Raw genomic sequence first — 23,760 nt, 5'->3', positions numbered from 1 at the left:
CAAGCCATTTTAAGTAAACAAAGAAGTCAAGCAATGGTAGCACACACACCTTTGTTAACACTTAGCAGGCAGGGTCTCTGTGTGTTCAAGGCCACAATAGGGAACAGAGCCAAGTGTGGTGACACACGCCTTTAATCTCAGTACCAACCATAGAGACCTGGAGGTCTGTGGAGACAGGCAGACAGTGACAGAGCTGTGTTGGAAGAGGAAGTGAGATAGCTGGGCTAAGATAGCCAATCAGAGGGCAGAACAGCAAGGCAATAAAAGCATGGGTAGACAGGAAGTAGTATGCATTTGGAAGCTGCAGAGTTGGTGAGGTAAGGTTGGCTGGTGGCTTTCCAAACTATTTCCCTGATCTAAGGCTTTCACCCCTATATTTGCTTCCGTGTTTTGTATTTAATAAGTCCATTTAGAAATTCATCTACAGCTGTTGTCTTGCTTGTAATTAACAGTTGGTAGACACCTAAAGCATATTTAATGAGTAAAAATATGTAACTCTAAAACACTCAGCCCTTGGTGACTTCCAATCCAATATCCTTTCTTATTCCTTCTCCTCTCATAATAACCCAGCACTATGAAAGTCTTTCCGGATAACGGACAGCAGCAGACTGCCCAGCCACCTGAAATGGACAAAGGAAGCCACGAGCCAAGGGCAACTGTTAAAAGCTGAAGAGAAAAGGAAACATGATCCCTTTCGAAACTCCTAGAAGGCATGCTGCCATGCTGACATATTGATTTAGTCTACTGAGACCTGCTTCTCACTATTTTCCAATAAGACAATTAGGTTTGTGTCGTAGGAATTTGTTACAGCATGAGAAAACCAATCTATTGTGTTTCCTCAAATTCTATAGCCAGATTTGTTTCTGTTTCTCCTGTTTTAGGGCCAATATTATTGCCATTAACTGTCTATACCTTTCATAGTTTAAACATTATTTCCAATCCTTCTGGGGTGCTTCTCAGCAGGCTGAAAGAGAAACAGACCAATGCAAAAGCACAGTAGCACCTGTAAAGTTAAAGGATAAATCATTGGGAAATCGTGGGACTTCTTGTAGGGAGTGGAGGAAAGTCTAAATGAACGTGTAAGGAACAGAGGAAATCCTAAGGGAATATGTGCTATGCCAAGGATCCCAATGCATTAGACCCATAAGAACTGCCAATCTTCCTCTGGTCCATGTACGGATGTTCACAGCGCAGGCAGCAACTATCAACTATAGCTTCCTCTTCTGGGATTGACTGCAGCCTGAGACTGCTCCCCTACAAAGACTGACTACAATTAGTTAGATTCACTTCCTTATTCAGCCACATACTATAAACCCCCCTCCTTATGCAGCTGTCTACAGATTATTCTGAAAACAAAGGATCCATACCCTTCAAAGATACCAAAATTATAAAAGAACAAAACAAAAATCAAAAACAAATAAGCAAACAAAAAACCTAGCATTACACAGGTCAGATAAATTAGGGAGACAGGACAAGCAAATAGGAGGAGGGGCCTTGGAATGGAGTCTGAACAGATATCAGATGTTGGCAGCATCATTGGCAAAATTCAAAAAAAGGTGTGTATCTGATTTGGAACTAAATTCAACTTATGTTCCTGGTTCATATCTATAGCCAACTATGGCACTATAGCAACTTAGTGTATTAATCTTAGGAGAATTGGTATGTCAAAGGTATATGGTAACATTTTATAAATTCCCATTTAAATCTATATTAACCCAAAATCAGTTAAGAGAACAAAACCAAAACTGAAGCTGTACCTCATATAAAACTTTCTGGGCAGAGAAGTAGTTCTTGTTCCCTTCATACTTACCATAAAATTTTAGTAAACACTAATAAGAGTGTCAAACAATGAATAAGAAACTGTTGAGGCAAGGAATGTATATTCAAACAAATGTCACATTTTTCAAGCACTGAAAAGAGAAAAGGGGCTATAAAAAAGCGCATGCGCGCGTGTACACACACACACACACACACACACACACACACACACACACACACACTATAAAAATGTAATTAAAAATTAAGAATCCCTCTCTAAACAACTTCAGTGCTTGGAGATCTCCAAATAACTTGATGCAATTTCTCATGAGGGAAGAGTACTACAGGTTATGAGATAGGAACTCTAGGGTGGGGTCAAAATTTGGGGTTCTGCTTTGTGGCCTAATGTTCTTAGGCTACTTTCCACTGCATCATATATTAAAAGATGGAAGCCCCCACGAACCACCTTAAAATCTCTGCCTCCATGCAACCCAAAGCAAGGGACTCAGTTCACAGGTTCTGAGAATACAGACTACCTGACTCCTCAACAAAGAGAGTAATGAAAGACTAGGGTAACGCCACCTAATGCCCCTAAAAACCAAGAGTTTGGAGGCAGTAGGTCCTGGAATTTGCTTTAGAACAATCAAAGAGAATAGCTTGGGCTGTTTTAAAATATAAACTGCTCATTCAGAATAGAACAGCAACTTTTGCAACTCTTAAAAGCCATCCAATTAGTGAAAAACATTTAGCTTTTCAACTTCGGTGTCCTCTTGAACAAGTTTTTAATACCTGTCTAATCCAGTTTCAAGAAGTCAGGTCAGTCTTATTAACCATGCATCTATGTTAGGGACCACAGCTACCTAACGGACAGATGGTTATGAACACTGCTTTTTGTTAACAAATTACTTTTTGTTTTGTTTTGCTTTTTCGACATAGGATTTCTCTATGTAGCCTTGGCTGCCCTGGAACTATCTGTGTAGACCAGGTCAGCCTCGAAGTAATGAAGATCTGTCTGCCTCTGCTTCCAGAGTACTAGGATTAAAGGCATGCATCACCCCTGCCCAGCTAACAAATTATTTTTAAGTTTGCTTCTCTCTGGTACAGAGCCTTTGGCCTGGAAGTTTAAATAGTACAACAACCCTGCATTTATAAAAGAGAAATACATATTCCGAAAAATACTGTGTATAATATCACAGATGCAAGAAGTATATAAGAGCATTTGAAATAGAAATATTTATAGAGTATTTACTACTGTATCAATCTCGGTGCCTTTAATATACGATTTGCAAATATCTGTAGGTTCAGCTTGGGGTATCAGGTTTTCCCTGCCTTCCGAGCTCATTCCCCCAGCTTCACCCCTAACTCTTCTCCACCTCACACTTATATTCAGCTATGCTGTTGTTCCTCATCATGACTCAGTGATACCCACATACGACTATGCATGCTTTTCCTATGCTAACATGTTCACCTTCATGGTTTCCTTGGCCAATGGATCAACTTTGTACATAGTCTTCAAAATGTCATTCTAATGTCACTTCTCTTTAAAACAAATGCATTCTCTTTCCCTCTCTCTTTTCTCCCTCCCCAACAGAGTCACACCTCGTTTCTGTTACTTGTAGCCCTCATGCACACTAATACCTATCACTTTTAAATCCACGCGATTTAATCCATGTGACCATCTGTTTATATGGTACCAGAATCCAAACTCATTAAGGATAAAGACAACTTTATCCATCAATGTCTGCAGAATTTAACAGTATTCCTCAAACACAGTAGAAACTCAAAAAAAATAACTATTGAATTAAACTTCAGATTGCAATGTACCTAATGTATTAAAACATTCATTGTTATTAAATAAAATATAATTATGTTTAAAGGGTCAAAACAACTATATTAATAAATTTAAGCTTATTCAAGAGTGAGTTATATTACTGGGACAAGAAAGACTGGTAATTCAATATGGGAAAATATCTGGTGAAAGAGCAAATTTCTTCCTCTCACTATAAGAGATACATATCTGTAGCAACTACACTTCTATTCTCTCCAGTTCTGTGATTCAGTATCAAGGAACAGCTAGAGGGATGAAGATGAATTTGAAATTCCCATTTACCTATTTTAAGACCGTCTCAACTTTCTGTAAGCCGCCCCTCACCTGCCCATCTACACTGGCATCACATTTTTAGTTCCTGGCAGCTTGCTATTATGACACGGGATGCCTTAGAAACTCCCTTTCTAAAGACGCTATGTCACAATATGCATGGAAAATACTGAACAGCAATAAACAGGAGCTGCAGTTTAGGGGTTTCTGTTTATTTTGTGATTGAATGGCAATAACTTATGGGGCCTTTCATGGAATTCATTTCAATAAAGATTTACTGAGACCTTAGAGCCTAAAACCTAAAAGAGCAATGAGAAAAAGTAAAATATCAACCATAATCAAGACAAGAAGTAGGAAGTAGAGGGTAAAGTGAGTGGAAGATGAACGCCAGAAGCAGATTCCACATTACAAGGAGAGAGGGAAGCCAACAGGGAGGCAACAAGTCTAACCAGCAACTGTAGGTGATTCGGCAGAATGTATAGAAGCAGAAATATTACTTCTCAAATTGAAGAGATGATGTTTCCATCTGTACAATCAATCGGATATGAAGTTCAGCCAATTGTAGCTCTCTAAACATTTTCCAAACTGTCTTTTCCTCTACACTTCCACTCACCACCACCTTAGTGCCAGCCACTACCACCCTCCTTCAACAACGGCTTCCACTACTCTTCATGTATTCCAATTCACTCTTTCACAGAGAACATTTTCTGAATGTGAATCAAATTATGCTCCTTCCCATTAAAGTCCTCCTGTAGCTCTTTTTCAGTTCACAGAACAAAATCCAATCCTCTCCCTGGGTAAGAGCTCTGCACTGACAGGCTCTTCTCTGTCTCTCCGCCATATAAATTCTTGGGCTATCCCAGCCTTCTCACTTCCTTAAATATACTATCCCTCCCGCCCATTTCCCAAACACAGAGCATTCATCCAAGGTACCATCCTATTCTAGTTTACTCCTGGGTTAACTTAGCTAAATTACATCACTTCCTCAAAAAGCCTTACCTAACACACAAGGTCAAGCCTGCCATATAATAAGAAAGAGCCGCCACACTAGTTGGCTTGCTACATCAGGCTTGAGAATAGAAGGGGTTATGAAGACTTCCATACAAAGGGAAGACTGGAAGTCAGGATTTAGCCTGATGCTTGAAAGTAAGCCACATGGGGAACACCTATGTACATGAACACACACACACACACACACACAAATTTCCTGCTGGGAACAACTCTGTGACAGGAATTAGCATACCAGGCCCCTGAAACTTGGCTTTCTGATTCCAAGTATGATGAAAAAGAACCAGAGCTCCTAGAAATGTAGCTAATTCTGGGGTTCAAGGAAACAAAGAACAATAAAGACTAAACCACCTTATAGGAGAAATCAAGGAACATAGCACTCGAAAAGTAACACAAGAGTGGAACACAAAAGCCAAATACATGGAGTACTCACTGGCCAGGAAGAGACAAGACTCAAGCTCATACTAACTCACTAAAGAGGTGTAAAGTCTAAGTTTGAAAGACATCAAAAGATAGTTTTCAGTTGATAATACAAGTTAGGGTAGAAAATGAATTAGGTACAATACTCTGTGCTCACCAAAATAGGATGGATAATGGAGTATTTTCTCTAAATTTGTCAAATGTTTATGAACTGGATATTGTTAATGTAATTCTTGACTGTATATATTATATACACTTATTGTACATAGTTTTTCTTATATTAGTTATAAACTTCTTTTATGATTTTAGACAAAAAGGGGGAAATATAGTGATATATTGTGCACCCTAATAAAATTTGCCTTAAGTTCAGAGAACAGAACAAGCCACTAGATTAAACATAGATGCTAGGCAGTGGTGGCAAACACCTTTAATCCCATGCACTTGAAATCTCATGCCTTTGCTTGGGAAACACACAGGCCTTTAATCCCAGGAAATGATGGCTGGGCAGAGAAAGGTATATAAGGCGTGAGGAGACAGGAATTAGAGGCCTTTTCAGGCTGAGGGGTCCTAGAGATTAGATGTGGCAGTAGCTTGTTCCTTTGTCTCTCTGATCTTTCAGCATTTACCCAATATCAGGCAATGGGTTTTTATTAAAAAGACCAATTAGCAATTCGTGTTACAAAAGAATACATGTTATTGGTCAAGTGGAGAAATCTGAGTGAGATGCAAAGACTAGATAACAATAACAAATCCATTTCATGACCTGAATGACTATTCTATGGACATGGGAAAACAATCTTGTTTCTAAGAAATATACACTAAAGCATCAGAGGGACAGGGAACATCAGGGAAGGAAATTACTCTCAAGTGGCTCAAGAGGGAAGGTATTTGTTTTGCTTCTGTTTTTTTTTTTTTTTTTTTTTTTTTTTTTTTTGACAGGGACTTTTGCTATATGTAGCAAACTCATAAACTCATAAACTTCCTGCCTCTAGATGGAGAGATTATAAGCATGCAGCATCTGGCCATGCTCTTTAATAAACCACACCATGTTGTACATCATTTTGTAGAGACCATTACCACCGTGTTATTGGTGTTATGTTAACATTGTAACATCATGAGTATAAAAGAATGGGGAAAATAATATTCCACATTAGCTTCAATAGAGAAACAAAGGAGGCTATAAATTCACCTAAAAAAATTCAAAAACAGGGATGGCAAAATATCTCAGGAAGTGGTAAGGAGCTTACCACCTAGGCTGAGGACCTGAATCTATGCCACAGGACTCACATGGTAGAAGGAGAGAACTGACTCCTGCAAGTTGTCCTCTGGCTTCCATATGCACAATTGCTGTTCTCATGCACACACAATAAATAAACAAATAAATAAATGCAATAAAAAAATCAAAAACTCCTAAGAACAGAGGTTTAGCCAGAAATAGCCTCATAAAACAGAAACCAAACTTTGACATTCAAACTTTATAGGCTTCATGGTTAAAAAAAAAAAAAAAACTGCAGTGAGGACAATAAGTATCAAAGATGAGAATTTAACAAAAAATAAAATTTGTAATTCAGATCACTACTATGTCTCTAGCTTCCTAACTTATCTACATTACTAATGTAATTTCAAAGACTCAGTAGGTTCTCCTCTGGTATAAAAAGAAATGAAACACAGTCTGACCCTTATAAAATCCTTTTGTCTTCAGGGTAAGTGGGAAAATCAATATAAAGTAGTATGATAACACACAGGGATAAAGTGCTGAACAAAGGAGGAAGAACTACTTTAGTTCAAAACAAAATGAAAGGAGCCACACGTCAGTACTAACATTGTAAAGCAGATGAGGAGTCTTCACAATCTGGCAGAAAAACAGGCTATGGTTTAAAAGTGTTGGGTTGCACCTCATCATTAAACCACAAGCCTTTACAGGGATAAGAAGAAAAAGGTATGAATGCAAGCTTGAAGGGTGAACAAACTTTGATAGGCAAAGGAACCACGGAAAGGAAGGCTTGCTAAGTTCCAGCACAACTTGTAGGAGGAGACAGAATGTAAACATTTGAAGAAATACAAATACTCTCAAATGATCTTTGTACAAGGATACTGGCAAGGTGTAGTGATCCAAGGAGCTCCTGAACACAGATACAAGTATAACAACCTCCCAAGAAAGGAAATGTAATAATAACAAAAAAAATAATAAAGACCTCACCAAGGTTCAATGAGTAGTTAAAAAGACTGGTAAATGGAATTAAAAACTAGTAGAATGGAAACAAGCTACCACTGTCTTTGAGGCAATATATGTAAATATACATTAGAAATAATCAAAGTATCTCTGGTCTTCTCTTTAAAATAAGATAGCAAAGGGTAAGTTAAAAGAGACTAAGATCGTATATAATTAATTAAAGATTAATTTTAAAATTCCTAAGTTTCCTCTAAACCTCAAAGACAAATACATATCAGATTAGATATTTTTACTTCCTTTTCTAATTCTAGAAGACAAAAAAATCCAAAATTTATTACAAGCAACCTAAGGCATTCATAAAGCCACATAAACTACTAGGAATCTCATAAGACCTAATGCACACTTAAGTCTCAGTGATGTCTATCTGCAATCACCAGAGGAAAAAAACTAATGCAGCCACTTGCTCCTAGGAAAACAGAGAAAGAGTCATTTGAAATAAAAATATGTCAGCATCATCAAATGGAGGCATAACTATTTGTCAATGTCAAGTAATTTGCTTGTAAATTGAAATAACTGGTTTAAATAAGGAGTTACACTGGCCTACTATTTGAAAACAAGGCAAGGCTGACAAAACACAAACAAAACCCAACATGTTCAACAATCGACTGCTTAGAACACCTCATTGGTCATTCCTGTTTTAATCACTCAAGGTTGGCTAGCAGCTCAAGTCCTCAATACCAGAACTCTGGAAGTGTGAAGAGGATCTCACAGTACATGCTGGCCTATGGTACACAGCAAGACAATACCTCCAAATTTTTTAAACTTTCTTTTTATTTATTCTTTTTGTCTGTCACATCATGCATCTCAATCCTGTTCATTTCCTATCCCTTTGTATCTGCCCTCTGCCCTTGCAGCTCCCACCCCAAGTAAAATTTAAGAGAAAAAAAATGAAAAAAAAATTGCATAATGGAAGCTGTAGTGTGACACAGTGAGTCACACAGTAACCCCTTTTCCATATACTTGGAAGTGTTTATTGTAGAGTCACTGATCTGATTTGAGGCCTCTGGTTTCTGCTACACTATTGATATGAGCCCTCACCGGTCTGATGTGAGCCTCTGATTTACTGGTCTGATTTGAGGCCTCTGGTTTCTGCTACACTATCGATGCTGAGCCCTCACCGGAACTCCTCTTGGTTATCCTGCTGTTGCCCTGTGTTGTGGAGATCCTACAGCTTTGAATCTGCAGGACCGATCCCTTCACGTGCTGCAGAAGATCACACATGGGGTGGATATTGGGGTGGACTAACCCATAACCTTGGTTCTGGGCCTGAGTAGTTGCCAACTCTCCCTTGTTCCCACCACCAGGGTGAGCTCTCCTGCACTACACTGGAGTTCACCCCTTATAGTGATGAGCAAGAAGCCGGCCAGTTCTTCTGCTTTCATGTCCTCAGGGTTGGATCCCCCACACCTACACTTTCAGGAACAGTACATCATGCTCTATTGTGTTGCCCAGGCATGGCGTAGGGACCACTCTCCGGAGTGCTGCGGCAGATGAGGGGCAGGGCTAACTCTCCCACTCTTCTGACCTCAAGGCCAGCTCTCCCAACTGGCTTAGGCTTTGATGGGGGGGAAGGATCTCTCTCTCCTGCCCATGCTACCACATGACAGGTGAGTAAGGGGGACATCTCTTTCATGCTCACAATATCTATCAGTGCTGGCTCTCCCACATCTCTGCCAACAGGGCTTGCTCTATTGTGCTGTCCCATGAGGTGCAGGGCCTGCTCTCTCAAGTGTTGCAGCTGGTAGTGGTCAGGGCCAGCTCTCCCGCTGGTCAAGGTGGGGGGGGTAGGGATTTCCCCACTCCCCACCCATGCCATCACATGACTAATGACTAATGGGGACAGTTCTCCCATGCTCGATTTGAAAAAAAAAAAAAAAAAAGCATTCCAAAACAAAAGCTATCTAACATATCATATGGCTGAAACTTATCACTTCTCAAATATCAGTGTTAGGACATCATTCATCATGATGCTGTAGTATTCTCTTTAATAACCATAGCATCACAGAAAAGAAGATTCCAAATATGAATCATTGTGTTTACAATTTCCAAATATTGCAGATGTGGGTGAAATTATGGCAAAAATTACCAGAAAAAATTACTGTATTTAGTCTTCAAAGCAGTTAAATATCAATTAAAAGTTTAAAGGCTGGCAAGATGACTCAGCATAAAGATACTCACAGATATATAAAAACATACATATGCACACAAACTAAATAAAGATGTAATTTTTTAAAAGCATAGAGAATACATACACTTAGGTATCCTGGACATATAAAAGGCTGAAAATTAAGAACATTAGACCAAGAATACAGAACATAGTAACAAATTCCTGACTGAACACTTCAATTTACTCACTTCCTCTAGAATTCACCCCAGTCTAAAATAGGAAGTTGTAACCAATCCATACCTACTTCAAAGAACTACTGTAAAATTATGAACTGTGGCGGACTAAACAGACACTTGAGAGAAGAGGTCACGTTGCAAATCACAGTCAAGAGTACAGTAATAAATTAATGCATACACTCTAGAGCTCTGCCTAGAAAAAGTGCTGCCTACATGCATGCTGGATCCTCCTAGGTCACTTAGCCCGAAAAATCCCTCACAGGCCCACTTATCTAGACAATTCCTCATTGAGATTCTACTTCTAGGTGAACCTAGATTATGTCAACTTGAAAAATCATTGCTAACCACCACATATTTGTAACAGTTCACAAAAAGGGACAAGGAAAGAAAGAAAAGAAAGAAAGAGAGAGAGAGAGAGAGAGAAAGAAAGAAAGAGAAAAAGAAAGAAAAATCTTAAACACATAAATGGAAGACTACACTACACAGACACAAATGGGAAGGCTAATGTAAATACTTAGATTCTCTCCAAATTTATTTATAAATTCAGTGCAATCCTATGCAAACTCTGAGTCCTTCATAGAAACTTATTCCAAACTAACATTCTCAACCTTGTCACGAACCCTCTGGCAAACTTTTATCTTTTTTTTTTTACATTATATATTTACATTACAGAAAAAAATTACAGTTAATGAAGTAGTAATAAAGTAATTTTATGGTTGGGGGTCACCACAATATAAGGAACTATATTAAAGAGTTGCAGCATTAGGAAGGTTGAGAACCACTGTTATAAACTTTAATAGAACTCCAAACGGCTAAGAAATATTTATATATGTAGTCACTGAGTTTTGACCAAGATGTCCCTTTCGTAGCAGAATGGGGGAAAATGGATTCCCAATCCTTACCCCTGCAAGAAAATTAATATTGAACCTCTATTTCAGACCATACCATAAAAAATTAATCTTGACTTTTATCCTACATATTACACAAAGTAAATTTCCAGGTAGACTGTAGATCTAAATGTAAAAGTTTAAATATAAGTAAAGGTTTTAGAAGAAAATACTGAAACAACTTTTTTAAACTTTGTATTATTTGTGGATTTTACATCCTGCATCTCCACCCCATCATCTCCCCATCCCCTAGCTTCTGCCCTTTGCCATTGCAACCTTCCCAAGAAAATAAAATTTGAAAGTAAAACCCCAAAAATCTAAAAACCAAAACAAATTAAAAAAAAAAAAAACATCTCAGCAAGGCAGGTGCAGTGTGGCCCAGCAAGTCACACAGTGCACCCTTTAATCTACACATCTTTACCTTTAAGTGTTCACTGCAATGAGTCACTGGTCTGGCTAAACCATCTTTTTGACTTTAGTGTAAGCAAAGATTTCACAGTGGACAAAAGCAGTAACAACAAAAGAAAAAAGTAAACTGAATAACATTAAAACTAGTTAACTTATCACCAAAAAATATTTAGAAGGCAACCCAGAGTAGAAAATATACACAAACATATACTAGGTACCTAAGATTTACATTTAATATGTGTCTTAGGGTTTCTACTGCTTGGTAAAATACCGTGACCAAAAGCCACTTGGGGAGGAAGTAATTTGTCTCTTCTCACTACTCTCAGGTTGTACTCCATCACTGAGGTCAGGGCAGGGACTGGAGGCAGGCACCTGGAGGCAGCAACCAAAGCAGAAGCCATGGAGCAATGCTAATTTCTGGCTTTCTCCTCGTGGCTTGGTCAGCCTGCTTTCTCATACAACTAAGGACCAGCAGCCAGAGATATCACTGCCCTCCCTCACCCTACCCCCACATCAATCATTAATCAAGAAAGGCCCTGCAGACTTGGCTGCAGGCCAATATTATGGATGCATTTTCTCAACCAAAAGTCCCTCTTTCCAAATGATTCAAGTTGACATAAAACTAACCAACAAAAACATGTGAAGGATTCATACAAATAATTTTTAATGTAAATAGACCAATAAAAGGCATTTCACAAAAGAGTCTATCCTAACAGGTAGTAAGTATAATCTCAAAGCAGGATCGCGATATCACCACCAGAATAGTAAACAAAAGAGGCAAACAACATGACTGTGTAGAAAAGAAAACAGAAATCTCAGAAAGGTTATTTGCTGCCAATGGGAACTGTAAACACAATTCCTTTGGGAAACTGGCAGCCCTTATAAAAATAAGCATACCTATAATTAAAGGAATCCCTCTTCTATTTTGCCAACTGAAATGAATTTTCACAAAATATACAACAAAATATTCTCAACAATGCAATTCTCTAAATAGCCCTAAACTTGAAACAACCTAAAAAGCCACTCAAGGGGATGCAACAAGCCATACTACATTCACACAAAGAATAGGATTCAACAAGAAGAATGGACAAGGTTTGTAATAGCTCAGTGGTAGAATGTTTACTTGATCATGGAGGAGGAGGGGCAACACACAAGAACAGACAATAAAACAAAAATCCTACAACTCATTAAAAGAAGCCAGATACAAAATAGTATGTGCCCAGCTCTGTTTATATACAGTTTCAGGACAAGGACGACTGATCTACAGTGACAGAAGAAACATTTCAGCATCCTTTCCTCTCTTTCTCGTGGTAAGAAGTCTTTTCTCTGGAATAAGAGAATCAATGAAAGAAACAGAAGAGAGTTTTCTGAAGTGATGGCAATAGTCCCCAAAACAAGCTGGACAACTCCACCAAAATTCCTTGGGCTGTTTGTAAATTCACGCGCTTTACTGAATGTAGTTATACACAAGTACTACTAAGCATGTAAACCAACAGCCAAAATTCTAGCTGGTAACTGTTTATGAAGTGCTGGTCTGAAAGTTCTCTGTTTATCCTTGACAACGGAAGAACTTCCACGCGTGTCTTTAGCACTCTTTTCCTTCAAAAACAAAAGTTTTACTCTAAAAGCAGCATCAGCTGAAGGAAACAGGAGCTGACTGGGGATGCAGCCCAGTGTTGGAGTGCTTACACAGAATGCACAAGACCCTGCGCTAAATTCACAACAGGAAGGGTGGGTGGTTTCATCTAAACTGCATCAGCAGTGACAACCAGTGTACAATCTAGAGAAGTTTCCCTTATATTAACCTGGACTGGAATTAACATTGTTGTAAAGCTCAAGAAAAGAGAGAGCGTGTTAAAGTTCATTTGGAGCTAAGTTACAAATATTAAAAGAAATTATTTAGTAAAGTAAAAGAAAAATGGAAAAATAGAAAAAGGAAGACAATTTAAGTAAAAACAGTAAGATGTCAGAGTGAAGTACATCAAAAATGCAAATGCAAGTACAAACTCCTTGTTAAAAGAAAAAGACAAAATTATTTTTAAATAAATTATTTGCTAAGGATCAAGCAGGTTTACTGCAAAAGGGGGGAAATATACAAAATAAAACTGAGAAAGTATACTGATATCTGGGCAAAAAGAGGAAAGACAAAATGCATCAGCCAAACCAGAGCAGTTCAAGGAAGACCAAACAGTTAAGTGATGTATCATGAAAACAAAGAAAGCTGAAAATAGCCAAAGCAAAAAATATGAACTTCCATCAAAAACTGTAAGTCCACTATCAAAGAAGATCTTAACATGCTTTTGTCAATACATCCATCCTTTCTTAGACAGTCTTCCCCTTGGATCAGAAAAGAAAAATATCAAAATTGGGCATGGTGGTGTACACCTTTAGTACCAGCACTTGGGAAGCAGAAGCAAGCAGATCCCTGTGAATCTAAAGTCAGCTTGGTCTACACAGAAAGTTCTGGGACAGACAGGCCTATGTTATAAAACCCCGACTCAAAAAGAAACAAGAGAGAAAAATCAGGGGCCACCATCTTGTTCTAAAGTAGTATGAAGACTTGTTGCTTCCCATCTGTTATTCATCAAGACACCCAACTCATGGATTTTAACACCAACATCATCCATGTACATTCTAAACTCTGCAGAGAGGGCCTTCTGTTAGTTATGATAATAAACCATTAAAAGGAATGTCCTAAGTGACCTACTGCTGCCATCTACTGGACAAAATATTGATAAGCACCTCGATTATACATTTAAAAGGCCTATTAGTAAAGAACATAGTGATGTCTTAAACTGTGACTTTGACCTAATCAGATGAAGACACTCTGTAAATTACATACACAAACAAAGGCTTCCTTTTGTCTGTGAAACTTGAAAGACTCTTGTAAAATATCTGGTTTGTCCATGTCACAGGCATATATGAATATATAAAGTTATGCTGTCTGAAGAGCCAGTTAGAATGCTGTATATCTACAAACCAGTTTGATTGTATGAGGATTCCTATTTTAACCTAAATAATTACACTAAGCCATTTTAATTACACCAGCTACATTTTATTCATGTGTCATTATCCACATTACTTGTACGTTTTGTAAAAGAGCCATTCATTAGTGCCCAGCAGCTCTTCTAGTTCCCTGTTTCCAGAAACAGGGATTGATTACACTTCATATCCCCTGAGGACTTATGTGGGACCACAGACAAGCTCTGATTATCAGGTTGTGAGTGAAAGCACCCAGTGCCATTTGCAGGCCAAGTTAAATACTGCAAGAGTATGACTGTAAATACTGTCTTCTTCTATCACAGGAATTAGGGGCTTCAAGGACAAAGTCAAGCTCAAGGCCAGAGCAACTTAGGCCACTAAAGGCAACTGGCCTTGAGAGCTACCCAGACCTACAATAGACTTTGTAAAAACAAGAGCCAAACCCATCTACTGTATTAAGCCACAGTGAGACAGTGGTGGAATGGAAGTACATCAACACAGCCTAACAGAGCTATTAGCCTAACAGCTAATTCTTGGTCATAGACCAACTTTTCCATCAATTCCCCACCCTTTCTGTGGAACACTGGTGTAAAGCACCAACCCCGACTTCCCTTCACCAAGTGGCACTTCTCAATATAGCAACTAAAAATGTCTATAGGCCATGCCCTTGACCTCTTTGAAAGCCACATTCTTAGGTTAGCCTGACCAATACAATATGCACAAATGCCTGGATGTATAAAAAATTACGTGTGTGTGTGTGTGTGTGTGTGTGTGTGTGTGTGTGTGTTCATTAAAGTCAAATGTCACATACTCTTGGTATTTTAGCTACACATTTTATAAGCCATTAACAGACAGGTATGAATTGCTACTTCTCAAATAAGAAAGTTGATTTCTAGGTTTAAAATATTTATCAGTGTCATATGTCTCTGTATAACAGAGTCAAAAGAAAACTCCAAAAGGATGCACAAATCCATACATACTATGCTGTTCATTTCGGAGGACTCATAGCTGCCAACAGGATGGACACTTCCAATGGGTTCCAGGCCCTCTTCATCCCACATGTACGTTCCATCAGAGCTATCGGATGGAGAGAGTTCAAATGAAGACCCAGCTCTGTAATCCGTATCTGGTGAAATCAAGTTATTTCCAGAGGTATGCTTTGTACATTCACTCCTGTCTTCAGATGATTTTAAAAGAAAGAAAAAAACATGAATTTACAAAACAGTCATTTTTCATTTCTAAAATATAAGCCCTAATAATCCAATGTATTATAACAACATTTGGTTCAAAAACCCTAACAGTAGTTTGCTCCTAAATTCTAAATAAACTTAAAAAAGGAGGCAAAATAGGAGTTTTAAAAATAAGCTGCTGAAACATTTTGTGGTAAACATAAAACTCACTCTGCAACAATTCTTACATCCTCATACTCCTTTAATATTTCCCAAGATACCAAATTTTAACCACTGTTCAGGAAATCCTCTCCCTCTCTGTAAACTACTTAGCCTCACAGATGCATCCTTAAAAGGAAAAAAAATGTGTCCCAGACATCTTCCGTTTTAGAAGAGTTGCAAACAACAGGAGTTTAGTGCATTACTATGTGACCTAGTCCCTTGACTAGGCATGCCTTTGTGCACTCCCTTCAGTGTTCATCTTAGGATAATCGAACAAATAACCTTCATCCTGCAGTAAGTACCAATACAGCCAAGTCTAAGAAGAAATGTTGAATAGGCATTCTCTCTCTCTCCTCAGTAAATAATGCTTCACTGAAATGTAAGGACTGCTAACCAAAAGTGTCCCCTAGGATAGAAAGCATTCAATTGAACACAACCTGTTAGCTGATTGGTGTTTGCTATAGCTTTACTCTTAGCAGATTGCAATGATGGCTACAGTGAATGGTATTGTTTAATGGCAAGCCACTCCAAGGCAGAGCAGGGAAAATCATCTGGAAGCACAGCCTACACTACATGGGAATCAGCCTGAAGAAGACAGCCCCAAAACAGCAAAGTTTAGAGTGCTTGGACTAGTCTATCCTAGACAAGATGAAAACAGGATCAAAACAAGCCACAAGGCTGATATCCTGCTCCACTTTTACCTAGACTGAGTCTTCTCAGTCAAATAGCATCTTGGAATCGATCAGTGGACAATCCTAGCTCTGCTATAATCACTAGGAGAAAGCACATAAATTAAGGATACTCATACTTACCAGAGACACTGATATCTATCCACTCATCAGCTTTACTGAAGATCTGTTCACTTTCCTTAGGAGAATCAAATATATCCTTTGATGGTCCGTTGTCATGCTTTTCTTCTTTGAGAGTAATTTCCTCTGGGGTTATTCTAGTTCGGTTGGAGTCCTCTAAGTCTATAAAATCATCGCTGAAATCTTCACTTAAATCATTCTTATCAGAAGATGACAACGATGACAAGGAAATATCATCCACATCATCACTCAGGTACCTAATTTTAGAATCATGCTTCATGGTCTGATCATTGTCTGTTCGATAACTTTCATTTTCAACTAGTTCTTGGTCCTTACCAGTAGAGCCATCCTTTGATGAAACTATAGCTTCTTCCTCTACACATATGTCAGCAGGAGAATTTTTATTACTATCAACTGTCATAGTCCCAGAAAATGGAGGTCGGCTAGATTTCAGTAGAGAGGGATGAACCATTCTATAGCCCAAAGTGGAAGATACACCTGGGCCATTGGATAAAGCCAATTTCTTTCCACTAGCAGCATAAGGTCTATTAAAACCAAACCCCAAGTGTTCATTCCCATTGAGTACTTCTGACTGCCGAGAATTTCTCGTTAGCATACCTGACCGGAGAGGCACTCGAACGGGTAGCTGTTGGTTCTGATAAGGCTTTGTAAGGTCTACAGCTCTGTTGAAGGAATGTGATCTGGTTATAGATGAAGGCGGAAGGAAGGAATTCTGAATGGAATGTGAAAAGCTTTGTGACCTTACCATTTTTTCACAAGTAATAGATTTAGTATTGTCTGGGGACTGTGCTAAACTTTCTCCAGAACTGCTTCTGGTGGCACAGGAGTTCACTCTTGGCTTCTGCATGTTACCAGGTGATCGGTTCCTATAAAACGTATTCAAATGTGACTTAGCATTGACCGAAGAATATGAAGTCCTTCCTAGTAATGTGCCTTTGGTGAATTTACCCAAATTAGATGGTCCAGAAAAGGATTTTTGATTTAACTCCTCTGTAGATGACAAAAACATGGTGGATGGTCTTGCTAACTTGGATGTGAACAAGGAAGCACTTTTCAAACCTCCCTTTATCCCATTCCCATCAGGCGTTCCTGGAGCAGGAGCATGGTGCTCAGGATCAATTAGTTTATCATGTGTACTTTGAATACTGTTAAGTTCTGCTGTATTTTGTGAACCAAGCTGGTATTTATTTGCTTGTCTCCAATTAAGCGAATGGGACAGGGAGCAATCAGAGCCATTATTTTTGATGTAACTCTTGACATTACTACTCTTGGAAGTCCCTAACAAAGCCACAGGGGTCCCATTTGGTATCGGCTGCAGTGTGCTTCTCGTAGGTTTTGTTCCATACTTTGGCAGCTTGGAACCCAAAAACGTCTTGATTTGTGTTTTTTCTTCCATGAGCTATAAGGTGCATTTGTTCTTAAAAGTTGACAGAATCTGTGGGGAGAAAAAAAGAAGATTAAACATTGTTATATCAGTATAATTACATGGATATATAAGTATGTATTTATTAGTTGTAGGCAGAAAATTATTCATGATTCTATACAAAATAAGCAAAATGTAAAAATAAATCTAATATTGATTTTTTTAATTTTAAGCTTTTTTAAAAAATATTTTTATTTATTATGTATACAGTGTTCTTTCTGCATGCCAGAAGAGGGCATATAGACCTTATTGTAGATGATTGTGAGCCACCATGTGGTTGCTGGGACTTCTGGAAGAGCAGCCAATGCTCTTAACTCTGAGACATCTCTCCATCTCTGAAATTTGTAATAAACATAGTACATGAAGACTGAAAAAAATAAAGTGTCTTATGGACCTATGCTTGATGGTGGCTACTTTGAGCCATTAATGTACTAAAAGGACTATGAATTCAAATTAGATTCTGCAGTGGTGTCAAGATTGAGCAGCTATGTTTGCTGTACATAGTAAAAGACACAGTACCAATACCCATGCCAGACAACTGCTTTTCCCCATTTTTGATAGTGGCCTTTATCACAAAACATACTTCCATACTCACAAACACTTTTAGAATAGCTGTAAGAAAATTGGTAACAATAGTGAAGCACATGTAATGGTCATTTTCCAATTGCTAAATAATACATAATAAAGATTCCTTCATGTAGTGTCAAGGGAAAGACTACAGCATCCCCTGCCTGAAGAAGTAGACTGAGGAGACAATGCTAGCCTTTAAATTCTCCATCCTTGCTTTCCTGCCTAAAATACACATGATACATGTTATTTTCCAGCAGCTTCTAAAGAGGTGCTCAAAAGCCAGACACATTGTCACTACAAAGTGCTTTAGTACTTGCCAACTGGGAGGGGGGAAATGTTAGAATCTGAATATACTTTTACCTACACAGTAATACTATGGAGTTTTAAATATAAAAATGATTGCAGAACAAATGACCTGTGGTCTTAGAATAAAATTATTTTGATGTCTCATGTAAATTTCCTAAACCTGTGTATCTGTGTGAGTCCTGCTATTTTCACTGGTAGGAGACCGTCTGTCTCCTCCTCCTCCTTGCATATAGCTCTGAAATAAACAAGCATTGTGACTCTGCCTCATTACAGTAGCCATGCTGTCTTTGATGAGCTTCCTTCACCTGGTGTGTCTTTAAAAATGCAATTACTAACCGGGCAGTGGTGGCGCACGCCTTTAATCCCAGCACTCGGGAGGCAGAGGCAGGCGGATCTCTGTGAGTTCGAGGCCAGCCTGGTCTCCAAAGCGAGTTCCAGGAAAGGCGCAAAGCTACACAGAGAAACCCTGTCTCGAAAAACCAAAAAAAAAAAAAAATGCAATTACTAACAATCACTTGAAAAAGTTCATGTTGGCTACATCTCTAATGATATAATCTGTGCGATACTTTAATAAACATTGCTTCTGAGTTTCAGTGGGGTACTAAGAATGGCTAGCACAGAGCTTGGAAATGTCTAAGATTCCCTGAGTTCATTTCTATAATTTTTTTTAAGTTATGGCATAATTATCAAATTGGCATGACACATCTGAAAGAATTTTCAAAACTATATAAGCTCTTTTTGAAAGACTAATAAATCAAAGTTTCTTAGTTGAAAAGGAATCTGCAGCTGAATAAGAACTGGGAAGTAGGAACAAATATTGTTGAGCATGTACATACATAGCACCATGTTTATCACTTTATCATTAATTACTTAATCTCCATAATTATAGGGTGATAATTTTTACCCATCTCCCATAGCTACCTCAAGTCTAAATACTAAAATAATATCATAAACCACCAAAGATGGATTGGATTAACTTCTGATTTCAGGGTCAGGACAGACTGCCTTCAATGACAAAGGAATGAAATATACTGGGAGGCACACCATCAGTGAGGGACAGGCATGAAAGAAGGAAGGAAGTAGGAGGCTAATGTCACAGGAGAAGCATGAAGCCTGCAGGGCCGGGGTGATAAGTTCTGCAGGAGAACAGTCAACCCTGCCCCTTTGCAAACTCTATTCATATCCATTACATTATCCTCTAAGAAGCCACCCACTCACCTTCTTTATTTAGTACTCCTAGTAGCTTTTCAGAAGGCTACAAATTGCTTCAATTTTAGGGATGTAATAAGCAAAAATTTGCTACTTAGTCTAGGGGCAATTAACTGAACAATGCTAATGACTAAGCAGGCATAGGCAGTCATGTCTAAAACTTGCTTTCACATTCAGACTCTACACCATAATTTTAAATGACTTGTTGGTTTGTTTTTTAATTCGTATTATTCAGTTACTTCCCTTCACATCCTCTTTGCTCAGTTTTTCCTGTCTGTCATATGCAACATAAGCTGATTCAAATGCTTGATTACAGCATTTAAGTAGAAAGGAAACATCCAAAGATTTAAAACTGTACATTTCATTCCAGGTTCTTCACAGTTTTAAAAAGAATACTCAAAGTTCAATATAAAGCCCCATTATTATTTTATCAGCTTGACCTTTTCTGTTCTACTACAACTTAATTTTTAGTGAAATGGAACCAAACTTGCCAAAGTTAGGCTTGGGGAATTTGGGATTTAGGAACATCATTTTAGTCAGTGTAAAGTCAAAGTATATTACTTGCTGAATTTTGAATTGAGAGGGCAGGGAGAATACTAGCATAGAAAATGGAATCAGAAGCTCTCCTGCCCAAACAATAAACATATTTCCTCCCAGGTGTTACCAGAGTTCAAGTGTGCAAACTATGGAGCATGCAAATTGCATTTATAAGTTAAAGCCTAGGAAAATAATCTGATACCACTGATGGAGTAATAATGAAGCCTATTAATACCTTTGTAGCTACCTGAATAAGGAGGTATGCAGACATGACAAATAAATGCAGACTTTGCATACACTAGTGCTTGTCAAATCTCAACATGTAACAGTTATAATATTGTGGTCTAACCAGGCTTGCTAGAACCAAGTTCCCCAAATTTAATTAAATGAGCAGTAAGGGCAGGGCCACAAAAAGTCAAGTGTAGAAGAGAATAGTAATACGAGTGACTTCAGATGGATAGATGGTTACTGGGATGTGAATTCACTAGTAGCACACACACTCTGCAGATTCAATTTAGTATATGTTACCCCACTAAGTTTGTTCTATATAGTATAGATAATAAATACCTAAATAAGAAACATTCTGTAAGCCGGGAGGTGGTGGCGCACGCCTTTAATCCCATCACTTGGGAGGCAGAGGCAGGTGGATCTCTAAGGCCAGCCTGGTCTACAGACCAAGTTCCAGGATAATATACCTTCCAGTCCAAGGAAAAGACAGTGTTGCTTGCCTGCCTTCGTTTCTCCCTGAGCAAGTGTGTCCATCACTGTTGCTGCTATTAGCTGACATCAAACTTCAGCTTCTTCAGCCTTCCAAACTACCTAATAAGGAGACTCCAAGAGCTTCTAAGCCTTCTGCACTGGACTGACACTGCTAAACAATCCAGCTTTGTGGACTGAGCAGTTATATGTTTCTAAGCCTTTCCAGCAATCCCTATCATGGAATCCAACCTAATAAATATTTTTCTAATGTACATAGATTCAATTCACTCATTCCCTAGAGAACCCTACCAAATCCAGATAGACATGCATAGAAATTTTATTTTCACAGAAAAATAAATTTTAGTAATTCTGACAGGCTCCAACACAGTAAAAGAACACATAAAGTGAAATCAATCCTGACATCCTGTTATGAATGAAAAGAAACGTACAGAATCACCTATGAAATACCCTTGCCTATGGAACTCTGAAGATACTCAGGTCTCTAGACCTGTCACACCTGCCAGTTTACAAGAAAGGGTAGGAACAGAAAAACTCTAAGCAACACAGGACATAACCAGTTAAATCTAGACTGTAGAAATCTTCTACAGGAAAAAGACAAGTTTTTCCTCCACAGATGAAGAGGGATTGTTACAAACTCAGAAGAAACATATTAACCAAATGGAATGTGCAGAACCCAAGGGATCCCTAATTTAAGCAAATTCCCAGTAACAGATATTTTTAGACTATTGGGGAAAATTAAACAAAGACTGAGTCGGATCACACTAAAAAGTGGGAGAAGGAAAGATTAATTTGCAGCCTAGGTGGTCATGAACTCATAATCTGTCTCAGATTCTCAATTAGATACAAATTTTAATTTACACAAAGTAGAGTTACTTCCTGAAGCTAAAGAAACATTAGAGGTATAGATGATTCTCTCCATCATTTCACTCCAAGTAAACACGAGGGAACACTCATCTTCCCTTCAACAGTCTCTATATGCCTATCACGGAAGACACACACTACCAAGTACGAGGTAGCATCTAAACATAAATATATTTTACGAAAGTATATAACTACTTGAACTGGTGCTCAACCAAAGCTGTAAGAAATGGTATCCAGGTTAAACTGAGGTCACTTTCTGAATTTTCAAGAGCAGTTTTTACAACACATGATTTTTAACCTAGTGCTATGGAAATCTGGAGTAAGATGTCTTGTTTTATAGTTAAATAATCTCCCCAAATCCCTGGAAGCAAAGGAAGCAAGAACGTTCTCTATGAGTTCTACACATCTAAATTCTACCACCTATAGGAAATAAAACATAGGCTGAAATTAAAATACATACCTAAAAATGTACATTAAACAACATTCTCTTTCCTGGCAGAATTACTACCTGCTTTCCAAAACACCAGTACAATGATACTCATATTACCATACATTTATTTTGCTATTACTATTATCATTACTATACATGGTACACATGAGTCTCATACTCATACAATGGTCTAGCAAAGAGTAGACATTATAGCACACACACAAGTATAAGTCATGTTATAAAAATGAGGTATGGGGATATATACTGAAAACTAAATCCAGTGGAGGAATAAAAAGTTAAGAATCAAGACTTCTACACACAGTGTAAGTGGTCATTAGCCCAAGATTATTTCATTAACCACTTACATATGATTTGTTGGGGAGTGCTAGGGTTCCCCCTCATGTGTTTGCATGTATAGTCTCTCATGCTCAGAATATACAATTCTTCACCTTTCTCACATTCCTCACAGCATGGTCTTCTTATTTCATGTCAGTTCACCAAGACCACTTCAAGTTCATATTCCCTCCACTGGAGGCCAAATTCTTCACTTGCAATCTATGACTTTCATCCATTTTTTTTCTCACGTTAAGTCCTAGGACATAGTGTGACACATACTGGTGCTTTATAAATAGGAGCCGGGTGGTGGTGGCGCATGCCTTTAATCCCAGCACTCAGGAGGCAGGGCCAGGTAGATCTCTGTGAGTTCGAGGCCAGCCTGGGCTACCAAGTTAGTTCCAAGAAAGGCGCAAAGCTACACAGAGAAACTCTGTCTCGAAAAACCAAAATAAATAAATAAGTAAATAAATAAATAAACATCTGTTTAGTGAAAGCAATGGTGTCTCACTGAAAATTTTACTCATCTGTACCTCAATCTACAAAATCAACACATATATAGATATAAACATAGAAGCCCAACACATAATTGGCAGAATATTTCAATTAATTTCTGAGGTCCTACAAAATGGTTTACAAGCTTCTGTTGCCCTAAGTGTAAGAGGTACCAATTTACACCATTGATTTTTCTCACCTCTACTACAGAAACCACACTGGGTTACTAACACTCACAGAAAAAAAAAAAAATCCATTTCTTCCATGATGGATGCCTTCTTGCTTACAAATTTACTCTAATCACAGTCTCAATTTCTACTCAAAGCCATGGTGCCTCATTTTTTTTTTTTTTTCATTTTTCTAAGAAACAAACTTCTGGGCACAAAACACATTTAGAAATACTAAATTATGAAAGAAATGAGATATGACAACAGTGTTAGTCTTTGTATGACTGTGTTTTTTAGATGCTAAACACATGTATGGTATAATTATGGAGCATTCAGACAAGTATACAATTC

At 38.2% G+C, this 23,760-nt stretch overlaps 1 protein-coding gene across 6 annotated transcripts in view; it reads right to left on the bottom strand.

Annotated features, from left to right (window-relative positions):
- The window catches only part of Ccser2 (coiled-coil serine rich protein 2), a 132,162-nt gene that overhangs the window by 79,770 nt on the left and 28,632 nt on the right, over positions 1-23,760 (bottom strand). For 5 of the 6 annotated variants that reach the window (XM_028883025.2, XM_028883027.2, XM_028883024.2 and 2 more), the window contains exons 2-3: positions 16,341-17,793; positions 15,118-15,314 (exon numbers count right to left, since the gene is read on the bottom strand). In XM_028883025.2, coding sequence (XP_028738858.1) covers positions 15,118-15,314; positions 16,341-17,754 — 1,611 coding nt within the window. In that variant the 5' untranslated portion in view covers positions 17,755-17,793. Of the gene's footprint in view, positions 1-3,868; positions 4,704-15,117; positions 15,315-16,340; positions 17,794-23,760 lie in introns of those variants that run through there. The other variant, XM_037208698.1, reaches the window with a different exon arrangement.

This window comes from Peromyscus leucopus, chromosome 9, assembly GCF_004664715.2.
Source record: "Peromyscus leucopus breed LL Stock chromosome 9, UCI_PerLeu_2.1, whole genome shotgun sequence".
NCBI classification, from domain to species: domain Eukaryota; kingdom Metazoa; phylum Chordata; class Mammalia; order Rodentia; family Cricetidae; genus Peromyscus; species Peromyscus leucopus.
This window is presented reverse-complemented; position numbering and strand designations above follow the sequence as displayed.